General features: G+C 33.4%; 1 protein-coding gene across 1 annotated transcript; it reads right to left on the bottom strand.

The window, feature by feature from the left end:
* Nucleotides 1-5,449: 5,449 nt before the first annotated feature.
* On the bottom strand, nucleotides 5,450-13,119 carry LOC146138003 (beta-secretase 1-like). The gene is made up of 8 exons (XM_083393348.1): nucleotides 12,768-13,119; nucleotides 11,838-12,074; nucleotides 11,505-11,686; nucleotides 11,211-11,412; nucleotides 10,345-10,518; nucleotides 10,043-10,195; nucleotides 9,767-9,865; nucleotides 5,450-6,718 (listed from the first exon to the last, which is right to left on the bottom strand). The coding sequence occupies exons 1-8, from the start codon at nucleotides 12,984-12,986 to the stop codon at nucleotides 6,566-6,568; spliced, it is 1,419 nt and encodes a 472-aa protein (XP_083249474.1). The 5' UTR covers nucleotides 12,987-13,119; the 3' UTR covers nucleotides 5,450-6,565.

The following is a 13,119-nucleotide window of genomic DNA, read 5'->3' as shown; positions in this document are numbered from 1 at the left end:
CTTTATAGTTTGTTATGTAATCCTAAAATAAAGACAGAAACTGGTCAGTAATCACATTTACCACATCAATATTATATAAACATGTTGGTAAAATGAAATATAATAGAAAAAAGCCTAGTAGTAACTAGTAAGCTAATGATGTTTTAAAAAATTGCAATATATAACATCCCAGTTAATTTCAAATCGGTTTATGTATGCATGACGTATCTTAATTAAGTTAAAAAAATACCAAAAATTATCACCAAATCTAGGTCATCTTTTTTCAAAAATTTATTGATATTTACAATTACCCAAACATGTCAGAAACAAAAAAAGTAACAGCATGATGCCTAAACAGAAAAGTAACAGCATGAAGCTTAAACCTTATATAAGATTCTCATATTTTCAGTTTGTAAATCAACCTAGATTTTTTAGTTGAATGTTTCACATTCTGCCTACCGGTCAATCCTTTGTAAAACCATGTGTAAAACCTAATAGATTAACTTAACTACTTGTGCCATTTTTTTATATGGAGTTAATATTTGTGCTTTTTTAATACATTAATAAATAAATAAAAGCTAGGTAAAAAGTTGTGCAACCACTGGTCCAGCCTTCTGGTAGATTTAATGACTTTTTAAGCTGTCATTAGATCATCAAGTGAACGTGAAAGGTTTGCTTGAAACATACTATCAATCCAAAAATGAAAACTGGCAACATACGTTCATATTTTGGTTCTTCGGACTCTTCAGACATTAGAACAGAATGTCAACAAATATATTCTAGCTTTGCTCATACATTTCTAACAAAAGCCTCATCTATTACTGTCATGCAACTTCTATTTTAGTAGGTGGATTGGGCTAATTCAACATAAGAGATTACTTCTAATCTCTGTGACTCAATCAAATGCTTGAATTTTCCTGAGATTCTTTGAACAAATGTATATATTATGAGAATATAAGCATTAAGAAAAAAGGTAACACTATAGCTCTCCAGTTAATAAATCTACAGTATAAGTCTTGAATCAGTACATTAGCTCTAATAACACTCGTCAACAGCAATTTTAAACGGACATGGGATAGATTGATGTTTTCAGTGCTGATTATGAAACTGCTCTCCTTTTGTTTCTAGCACATCATTTTTGTTCACGTTTTAATTTAGTCAATGTTTTGCTGTATTATTAATATAGGCACATTGTGCCCAGTGACATAATCCAACATTGATGTGATTTGCGCACCATTCTATCTGGTTTTACTGACGGTATCGGGAAAGAACTTTTATCAAGTTTTAATCAGTAATATTGTTACTTATCCCTTTCAATAGATCTATTTCTGTAACATTTTTTCATTGATTGCTATTATGTCTCTATGCCAAAAAATTGCAAGAGCAAACATTGTTTAATGTGCTATATTTGTGGGACCAAAGACAAGCAACGAAGTATCACAGAATATATCAACAAGTCAGACAAGCATACTAGCTGTCTATTAAGAAACCAAACCAAAACAAAACATGTACATTGTACAGCTTGTTTAACTGGTTAACACAATTGTCCAAATAAATGATTACTATCCATGCATTTTGCTGTTCCCCATGTTATAATGATAAGAACTGCTATGTTTGCTTTGTCAAAGTGAAAGGCTTTTCCTAAAACCGTAAGAGTAACATTATATATTCCGGTTTAGGAAAGGATATCTGTACCACATAATGCCTGAAAGCATGTTTCACTTCCTCCTCATGGAAGTCTTGCATTCTCCCTGATATGTTGATGCCAAACAAAAGTTCAAAACCAAATATGTTTGTTCAAGTTAAAACAGCCTTACTAGATAATTATGTGCTCTTTTACGATGATGTAGTAATAAGACATAACGTCAATATAACTTAGACCTACAGTAGATGGACCTTTTTGCTACAGTCGTAACAATAATTTATAGGCATGTAAGTAGTAGGATTTCATCCAGAATAGCGAATCCTAGTATATTTTTATTAAATTATTTAACCTCGATTTTGTTTGGGGAAGGGATTAATCTTAATCTATCCTACAGGGCCCAGAATCACAGCAATAAATCGCCAAACAATTTGCTACCATGTGTACATTATAATAAAATAATCTTCCATATGTTTAACATTCTTAACAACTGTCATTTGAAGCAGTTATGCAAACTGTAATATGTCAACAGTCCAGGTTGTTGCCAAAACTTATATTTACGCCAATAGTGAGTACAATGCAACACTGCACACAGAACTCTTTAGCAATTCAGTCCTGTTTTTTAAAGCATTGTTGGGTCTTAGTGCTTCTTTTTTGACTAACATGATCTGTTATGCAGTCAAATAATGTACTGCAAAGAATATAAAGTTACTATTGACATAACGAATACTTGACAATTACACTGTGCATAACTGCATAACCTCTCTGAATATTGGCCTAAAGTTGATCTTAAGTAACCCCGAAAAAACGCTGACACTGCACTACCAGGTTACATTTAAAGCAAGCACTATAAATTGGTCGCCGCAGCGACAGGCCAACTTACCACACGCGTTGTCACAATTAGGCACAACAATCGACGGTAAAATATTAAATTATATCGGTTCCAATTACCCGAAATAAACGGCAGAATTGGATTTGAATCCCATCTGGATTCGAATCCAAGGATTCGATATTCTACTTTGAACATCCCAAGTGACTGGTATCACAAATGTTACCCCGTAAGAATTTTTTCTTGCTCCAGTAATAGAAAAGTGTAATTATAAAATGCTTAACATTTCTCTACAAAAAGTTTTTCATACTCAGCCGAGTAAAATAAAAGGAATCTTGATAGGACAATATATTACTAAAATTCAGGATCCATGCAAATTGCAAAATTTGGAATATGTGCTTGGCTGGCATTTGGTGGCTGTGTGCTAACTTGTTAGAAAATGCAAATTGCATTCTTTTCTAGTAGATGTTGATGCTTAGCTTAACACACAGACGGGTTAGGCATGTCACACAAAATCCATTTTTAGCACTTTTACTTAACTTCTTTTCAAAATACCTCGGTGCAGTTAGTGATTTGAAAATACATTTAGGCTATGAAATCCTGTCATCAAGGATTTTAGATGTGAGGAATAATTTAAACATCTGATAAAGTTATAACGTGATGACCCGAGTCATGTGTACAAAAAATGTATATGTCAGATGTTTTTAAGGGCCGTGTATTATAGCTGTGCACTATTTTCAATGCGATTTTTCAAATGAAAAAATTAAAATTTTGCGATATCTTAAAAATGTTATGTTCTAGAGAAAATCCTCAACTACTTGCTTATAGTGGCTGTTAGTTATTCCTTAGTTTTTTGTTTTCTTCTGTTTTTAAATTCTTTGTTTTGGGTTAAAATTAGATTTAAGATTTATCCTTTATATACAGGTTGATAAATACACGATTAATGCATCAATTCAGAATCCGGTCACGTACTTCATTTTCCCAAATCGGGCCCACCGACTGAAGAAGTTGCCCGCCCTTGATTTAGGACATTTATAATCCAGAATCAGTAAGTTCACAGTTCACACCTACCACATAAATTTGCACAAACTGCTTAGGTACTTGCAAAACTTCTATGTCATGTCACTGAGTTTTGCGTACATTTAACCAAAATTTACAAAACATTCAACCTTGAGCACACAATCATTGTTCTTATATTATTCAGTATTATAAAAGCATTTGTTCTGTTCTCAAACAAGGTAATTTACCCTTAATCATTTTACTGTGATTATCACCACACTGATCTCTATTAAATTATAAAATATATGGATTAGTGATAAAATATAACGATCAATGAGTTGGTTCAAGTAAGTAGTTATTTAAATTATTTAAATACTTGCTTATTAAGTTTTCGTATTACTACCTAGTATTTTTCAATTACCTGACATTTTTAAGTAGACTTTCCTATAGCCTATGGGTAGGGAACACTTCGATCGCCACATTTCACCTGGTCGATCGCGTCGAATATGTGATACGTCATTACAGGAGCTGTTGCACACAAGCGGAACATTAAAATGACTAACTGTCGTCTGGTCAAGCCTAATAAAGCGTTCTTTGACGTGCCAAATTACCCTCCATCGCTGGCTTGGAATGCAATTAACGCTCAAAATCTTTAATAGGTGTTCTTCTGACTTTATTTTTGAACTAGTCGATCGCGAGTCTCTAAAAATATTTTAGTTCATCGCAGTCAAACTTAAGTTGGCTTCACCTGCTATATGGACTCGTGTAAACAGATTATCATACAGCATGTAGGCTATAAACTGAACTTTTTTATTTGCATATTTATTAAATAATATTGCGTACTTCTGTAGTGCTTCACCTTTATCAGTGTTTCTCAGAATTTTGTTACTTAAACTTCGTAGCATGCTTTTGGGTTGGACACTCTAGCTCAGGGGTGGGCAATTATTTTTAGCCGCGGGCCGCATGAGAATTAAAAAATGTTGTGGCGGGCCGGGTCGAAAATGAGGATCTAAATTACACGCATTGTGACGTCATACACTGACGGTATGAGACACCTAAGCTGACGAATTTGTTTATATTTGGACTTGTGCATGAATGTGCAATGTAAATGAATTTAAAAAAGCTCCAATAAGACGTCGAAGCGCGAAAAAAATGCAAATATATTTGTTTTAAAATGCAAACTTTTATTTAGATTTAGAGGGGGTCGTAAAGCATTGAGCACAGACAAAAAAGTACACTGCTTGATATTTGTGTTTATCAAGTTGTGGGGCGCGTTGACTCAAAAGTTAATTTAAAAACATAGCATTAACTGAACTAGGTTGACAAAGGTGAATTGGTATATTTCAGAGTTTAGAAAACGTTCGCTATTTCGTTCATATTTCATAGATGGAATGCTTTCGACGCGCAAAATAAACAAATATTAGGCTAAGTTTGTTAAACTTTCGTTGGAGAGAGTGGCACAGATCAGAGGACGCTATTCGTCTGTAAATTTGGCAAAAATCGCGTGAAACATACGAGAAAGACAGAAGCCATTCGCGCTGAGCGCGAAAACAACTTCCGTTTTAGTATTCAAAAGAGGCTAAAAATCGAAGTTGGCGGGGTCATGACTAAATCCGTGGAAAAAGGTGTTTACGATACAACCAAGCATGTACAAACTTGCCCTTGTTTTCGCTTAGACTACGTATTTTAAGGAAAATAAGCTGCGGGCCGGATTAAACTGCTTGGCGGGCCGGATGCAGCCCGCGGGCCGTATGTTGTCCAGGTCTGCTCTAGCTACTCATATCGAAGTCAACATGGGAACTTTTCAAAAAAGTTTTGATACACTTATAGGCTTACTACAGATAAAGCTAACCAAGAAGCGCTACGAACAGGCCTTTTATCTCAAACCGGGAAATCCAAAACAAACTTTGTAACGGGTTTTCACATGACAAGAGCACGTCGAAATCGAAAGTCTATTTACCTATAAAGAACTGTCACAATCAAGCATAATTATTGGCGGTGTTACGACATAGAAGTGTTACAAATAAAGGCAAACAAATATTTATTGCAACAAATAAATCCGATCACATTAATATCAAAATGTAAAAATTAAAACTGCATTTTAACGCTTAAACACAGAGTTAAAAAAATAGCACCGATATTGATAAGGCTATACTTACTGCAATAGAAAATATATTTAATATTCATCCGTTCGACAGGTTCAGATTTCACTTGCATTTAAGTGCCTTTAAAAAACAAGCCTAAAAATTTGTAGCGTGAATCTTTGGCGGCCACAATTAGAGTGTAGTCGGGGTTCATGCGGTATGGTAACAAAAGTTGAAGAGTGACTCCTAGAAATTTGATGAAAATCCTCGTATTTTCATAACTCGTTAAAAAAATATTGCAAATTCGCGTGAAGAATGTTTTGAAGCACAATATAAAGACAGACATGTTTTTCCTACAATAAAGATTTTTGAATGTTACGAAATAAACTCAAAAAAAGCTCGTTAATATTTACATGTTTAGGTAAGTCGGCATCTAATCATGTCAGTTTATAAGCTTCTGGGCAAGCATTTACATATAACATGACGCCTTGGGAGACAACAGATAAAATTACGATGAACAAACTAAGAAAGAATTGGCGACAAAATGAGTTGAAGTTCAACCTATAAGTTGAGAAAAGACAAATAAAGTTGGGGAAAAATAAACACAATGACAGCAACTGCAGATATACCGGTTATGAATAAAATAATAAGCGCTGATAAAGGTATAAAGATTGCATAAAAATCCATGGTCGATAACAAATATTCGGAAAGTGGGTTTAACTAAACTAAAACAAAGCAAGTGAATTGCTTTATGAATTAAACGTTGAACGATGGCAAAGCATGCATTTAAAATTACAGTTTTCACATTCTAGGAAACTTTTTAGCGTAAACCCGTAAAAGAACGAAACATTGGTTAGCAATACACATATCATGTTAAAACATCAAAGTATGGTTTTCTCCTGTAGGAGTAAAACCTTCACAAAATAACACAATTATGTCAATACAGACTCATTGTGTTGCGACAGCAGCTAATAGGTAAAGTGTATAACAACAAATACTAAGGCAATCTGAATACTGTTGCGTATTCCGCATCTAGTAGCTGGTAAGAAGCCCCGACGTATCAGACATTTGATCTGACTTGGGCTTACAGCATAGTCTATGGTGTCTATAGCAATTTATGCAGAGGAGGGTGCACATTGGGATAAACGCCAAAACCAGCATGCCAAGAAGAACATACGCCACCAGCTAAAAACAAGAAAAAGTAAAGTTAGTTGTTCAGCACTGTCGTCCATGAAGTATTATAAACCACCATGTTTGCCTTTATTGAAAGGTGGTATTGTAAAAATGCATTCAACTTACATCTTTCCTAATATTGCCCTTTATTAAAGCCACATTAGGAAATAAATAGTTCTTATCTACGAGACATTTTTACGTATTGGGAAAAAGACTGCCATGTTAAAACAAAGCTAAGATATAAACTGTATTGATGATAATAATAGGACCTTTCTGAAAATAATTTTATTGCTCTGGTTTAATTTAATTGTTTCACTGCTATACTTAATGTTTATTTTTAAGAACAACTTGTGAATGTAATAAAAATAAATAAAACTACACAACGTTACTCCGGTAGAAAAATTATGTACATAAAATAAATCGAAAAAAGGTCACGAGACATGCTGTAATGGTAGTGGCATAAAAAAGAAATGTTACTGTTATTCAAATATTTTTGCCTATCATGTCTTGGCAGATAAATCCTGTAATACCGATCCGATGTAATTAAAAGCACATATTGTCTTGGCGTATTATGTTCTTAAGGTTTGTATAGGCTTACGTCATGAGAGAAGAAAGCAGTGTATAGTGCCGGAAAGCTATATTGTATTACACTTTCGGATACATTAAAGATCAGCAATTCAGACACGATTTATTATTACAAACACTAACACACAAAGAAACAATTTTATATAGTAAGATTCTGGTTGTGCCATAGTTTACAAGTCAATCAAAATCGGAGCACCTCTAAGTGGGAACCTTTTTAGGGGAGCAATTGTTTTGAAAACATTGTGCGTACAACCGCTAAAGTTTAAAAAATTAGACAAACACACTTTTAGGTTGTAAATATTTGACGAGTCGTGAGTAATAGGTCAATACGCATATACATGTTGAAACTAGGAGTGGAGAACCTGGCGTTGTGCAGGATATGAGTATTCACAAGGTTAATACTAACTCGTAAAGGACTAGTGGCGTTCTTCCGGCGTTAAATTAATTATAACTACAACAGGCAATAATTAGCAAAATCTACCTGAATGTGGCGTGCGTAAACAAATCATGCTAAAGCAGTGGTTCTCAAACTGGGGTCCGCGAGACAATTTTCTGGGACTGCGAAACACGTAACAAAAATCAACTAGACCTCCTGAAGGAGAACATTTTGCTTTCATCGTGTTTGCGCTCGTCATCAAAAGCTACGATTAGTTGTTCATTCACGTGATTGCATGCTTTGAGCTGAATTGTGCATTGTGATAATAAGAATTACGTTTCTACAGCTTGCTGTGCTGCCATTGCTGGTTGTACGGTCGCGGTTTTAAAACTTATCGTGATTGCTTCACTCAAATAAAGTGATTTTGTTAGCGTTACAATACTAAATACGGCATCAACAAGCCTATCTAAGACTGTTAGTGCACCCGTCCCACCCAAACGTGTTATTTTATGTTTATTTGTGTGTATTTTTTAAGGGGACCGCGAACAATTGACAAAAAATGCTAGGGGACTGTAGCGTAATTTTTTAGAAAAAGTTTGAGAACCACTGTGCTAAAGGGTCTTCGCTAATGCATACTATGTTTTAACATATCCGTGTAAACTTGCTAGCCTCTTGTTATAACCGATAATGATAAAAAAATGAATGTGGCAATTAAAGTGTAACCCAGATGTATTGCTACAGATAACATCTTTGTCAGAGGGTTAAATAAAGCGAAATGAATTTTCTAAATGTCATTACATTTGTAATTGTGTCCAGACGTTGCACATGTGATTGTTTTTTGGCATTATGCGCTAAGCCAAAAACACTACACTACATTGTACAACAGTGAAGACGCTAGTCGTCCTTTGACTGTTTGACGCTGTTCCCACAATAAGTGAACAATGAAAAATTAATATATATTCCAAAAAGCATTTTTGCGTGAGTTGTCTGAAATCTATAGACTAAACTAAATATCCAGCCTGAATTTATGTCACTATAGACAAGGGAAACGCGAACGTGTACGGTGTTATGTTAGTTAATGCCATCAAGCTGTGACTTTTTAATCACTAATACGTAAACCATTGGTGTGTAAGTTTGCTGAAGCCGCATTTTATAGCCGATGATTTAAAAAGGATTGAGGCCTTTATAAGAAAATTTGCAATACTTCGCGAACTCCATCTAACTTTGCTAATGACTAGGGCCCACAAAAGTCAATCAAGTTAAAATTTTTTAAGGACCTCGTCTGTCCACGAATCAAAGAATAAAGTTGTTTTTAGCACCTAGGGGACTGTTTCTAAGAAGTTTATACGTTAAAATAAAGTTAAAATTTACAATAAGGTTAAAATTTTTTAATAAAGTCAAAATTTGTCAAATTATGGCTTTCGGCAAAGTTTTTGTGTTTCTTGAGAGTAATTTTTGTAAAAATCGTCTTGGAAGCATTGTAAATCAGGAACTGCGACACAATTAAACCATATTATCCCATAAAAGCAAGAAATATGTCACAATGCCCACTTGGATCAGCAGTAACTTTTATCGCAAATTGTCCATTTTTTTTATTTATTGTTAGGTATTTAAATAATTCTTATAAAACACTTCATCTTCATAACTGTGGTCTTTTGGAAGATCAACAGTTTGGATTTTAGGAATGGCCTATACTGACATTCTATAATACAAAAATGCCTAAGCAAGCTAAATCTATCGCCAAAAAAAACGACGCACTTTTTATAATCCATAAAACACCTTGACTTTTCGACAAAATATTACGTCTGGGTCTGAAATCGACAAAATATTATGTTTGGCTAACCGGCATCAATTCAAGGAAGAACTGTGGCCTCCACAAGCAAGCAATTTCGTTATAAAGTTAACAAAATTTTTTTTAGGTTAAAATAAAAATGGCCCTACTAATGACATATATACTGTAAGAAGCAATTAGACTTTAACCGAGATCGTTTAAAAGTAAAAATTACTGTGATCCCTGCTGCTCTTGGTTTCTTGCGACTTGAACATACCAAATGACTGACAAATCTTGATAAATAGATATTAAAGATGATGCTACTCACCCTAAGTTTGGAGACCTTGGTGGCTTCTACATAGCGACAAGTTGTGGAGTTCAGGCTATAGTCCAACTCGACTGTTTCTAATGATCTTCCAAGGGGATCCTGAAATTTAAATTAAAACGAATAGCATTGATGGCAAATTTCGAAATAAAATATTTATTCCAAAAGTCAACTTAATTAGAAAGAATGAACATCTTGAAATAAAAACAAAAAGCTTTTAAGATTTTTACTTTTAATCTTTTTTAAAAACAAGTATGAAAATACATAATTAAGATTTACCAAGCTACATGAAGACAGGGCAAAGCCAACTTTGCTGTTAGCCCGGTCGAACACCACATAATATTGTTCCATGAGAACAGTTCCAATCACAGTCCCAGTTTCAGAAGGAAAGATGGCGAACTTAAAGCATGCTTCACCCAGATTACTTTCAAACTACAAATAACATTCCAATTAGGGGTATTGTATACATAAGTATTGATCACTGCTATTTCATTACAAGAACGTGTTTTTATTGTTCAAAATAATATCAAAGTTTGTTTCTTGTATAAAATCAAAATTGTCAATCAATATCGACATCTTACCTGGAGATAATTTTGTGAATATACGACCAAAGGAAACGTCTTGTTGGGTTCAAGAGAAGGAAAATATAATGTAATGTTGGGAAACCAATTGTAAGCAGTATCCAACAATGGACTACAATACATTTCAGTGCCACTATAAAAACTTTCTCCAAAAATTGGTCGTTTTACAGTTTCCTGAAAATGCCATTTTAACAGCAATAGAAATTAAATTTATTTAAAAGTATAAGGTACTTTTAAATGTGGTTAAAACAATAGAGATAGAGAGGCATGTTGCTTTACAGATAATATTGGATATATACCACTGTTATGAATATACATATTGATATCAGTCAATATAGGACAGTATTTTCCTAACATATTTCTGTGAAATGATAATATAGTGTTTACTTTAAAACAAACAAATTCCTAATTTTCGAACTTCTCAATTTGTCATTCGTTTTTTATTTCATGTCTGTATGACTTAATATAGAGTTTGGTTTAGGGTGTTTAGCATAATGTATAATAACCAATAATATACTAGGTAGACAAACTGAATGTAGTATAATAATTTAAAGGTTTAATTAATTGTATTATTACTTTATCTTAGATATATAAAACAATTGTTTATTGGTTTTTAAAAGTGATATTAGCTGATACCTAGTATGCAGTAAATCATTTTGTGCTACGTTGTTAAATTGCAAATGTTGTTTAAAATAAAAAAAAGTTTTATTAAAATAAAAATATAGTAAGCAATAAGCATATACAGGTTTCCCCTTTTTTACATGTATTACATGCTTGAGTATATTTAAGTCACAAATAATTTTTTGTAACAATATGTGACCAAAGTCTTGATTTATGTCAGGGGACTTTTAAACAATATATCTTACATTTATTTTTTTAATTAATTCCATGTATACTGATGTAGGAAAACGCAAATTAGTTGTTCCGCTATCCACAATTGTTCGATCATTGTTTAACTCCCTGCAGTTCAAATCCAAGACTTGTCCTCCAACTTTTATGGCAGTTATAACCACATCATAATACCAATTGCGTACAATTCTAGTCCAGTAAATTTGCTCTTTTGCAAGACTAAAACATAATAAAACATTCATAAAACAATGTCAAATCTAAATATAAAAATGTCTAACTCATGAAAATAACAAATCAATGTTTTAAACAACCTAGTATTCACAGCACCCAAAATGAAAGAACCCTCAGTTTGTACGCTGTTTCTTATGGAACAAAGTTGCATTGAAAACATATCTGCAACATTACTGGACTTTGAAACAATTGCTTCCATTACAGATGTTAGATGTAGATCATGTGGCTGAACCAGCTCAGAGTAAGCCAATCCTAGAATGCCCTTAAAGAATTAATAAGATTAGACAACTTATTTAACTAACTAAGATGACTGAATAGTTTATTGTGCAATTAGTTCCACGGAAAATATATCTAAACATGATCAAAAATTTATATTATTTATAAATGTTATTGCAAACATAGTGAACTAATACCTCCCATTTAGAAGCTGATACAAAGAATTTTTGGGCTGATTTTATAACAGCAAGTGGAACATAAACAGGTTGTGTAAGACCAGCTGAGTTGATAGAAAGTTTGTCTTCAATAACTAAACCCTGCCAAGACCCTTCAGTGTATGCAATGGTTATATCAGAGGCATCAATAACTTTTGCTGATGTAGATTCGCTTTGGTTAAAATATCTTTGAACATTTTCGTTTGGAGCACCTGCAATCTGAAAATGTCGATCATAAATTATGCAAGATCTAACTAAAAATATGTGCACTTTAAAGACTAATATGATATAATAAAACATATTAACTAGAGATTTATATTTAAATAGCTTTATTTTTGATAGGTTTACCAATAATATTGGATGATATTCTGGTTTTACCCATATCGGTAAAAAATGTAAGTGTTTATGCTACTTAAAATTGTGCGACAATTTTCAATCTGCTATTTGCAGCTAAATGTATTTTAAGGCAATCTATCATTTTTCCAAATATGCAGCACTGTCTGAGCTGAGAGTACAACTGCATGGGGAATAAATGGATTAATCCTTCATGAAAGCCAAACTTTCCAATCTAAACTCATAGTGCTTTAATTGTGGCAACGATTTTTAGTATAGTAACTTATTTTCAGCAGTCAAGATTTTAGAAATAGTGTGGTATTACAACACAAAAATTAGCAAAAATGTAAAACAGTAGCACAATTTTACACTGCACAATGCTGGACTGATTCAACATTTGGTTTACAGTGTGCAAAAAGTCATATAGTAAAATGTCTTTATAATGTAAAAAAGGTTTGCAAAAAACATAAAAAATCGAAAAAGTTTCTACCTAAATATTTTAGTTCATAAAACACTGGATAAAATATAGTTAATATTGCGAAGAAAAAAACCAATGAAAATAAAACAAGTCATACTTACAGCAAAGTTGCTACTACCAGTATCCAATATAACATTTAACTCCTGAGGTGGAGTACCAAGTTGGACAGTAACATAATAACCCGAGGTCAAAGAACCTTGAAGATTAGGTAAAGTGGCATCTCCGGTAGCTCGGCGATTTCTGACAGAAAACGACACTAAACAACTACTTTTATGTGCGAATAGCAGTGCGACATAAGCAATAAACGCTAGGGTTTGCATCGTTTTCTAAACGGTTCTTCTCAGCGTCACGTACAACACAAGGTTGAATTAAAGGCACTTTAAAAACTTCACGTTCATCAACGTGCACGTCACGAGGAAAGAAGATCTCAAGCGCATAACTCTGAAAACGAAC

The sequence above is a fragment of the Ascidiella aspersa genome, chromosome 7 (assembly GCF_963924565.1).
Source record: "Ascidiella aspersa chromosome 7, kaAscAspe10.2, whole genome shotgun sequence".
Taxonomy (NCBI): domain Eukaryota; kingdom Metazoa; phylum Chordata; class Ascidiacea; order Phlebobranchia; family Ascidiidae; genus Ascidiella; species Ascidiella aspersa.
This window is presented reverse-complemented; position numbering and strand designations above follow the sequence as displayed.

What these genes read in the sequence shown, in the direction of transcription:
- LOC146138003 (XM_083393348.1), bottom strand. Translation starts at nt 12,986, where the DNA reads ATGCAAACCCTAGCGTTTATTGCTTATGTCGCACTGCTATTCGCACAT. An exon ending in TATCAGCTTCTAAATGGGAG is followed by an intron (nt 11,687 to 11,837) that starts GTATTAGTTCAC and finishes TAATTCTTTAAG; the next exon opens with GGCATTCTAGGATTGGCTTA. An exon ending in TTGGGTGCTGTGAATACTAG is followed by an intron (nt 11,413 to 11,504) that starts GTTGTTTAAAAC and finishes ATTATGTTTTAG; the next exon opens with TCTTGCAAAAGAGCAAATTT.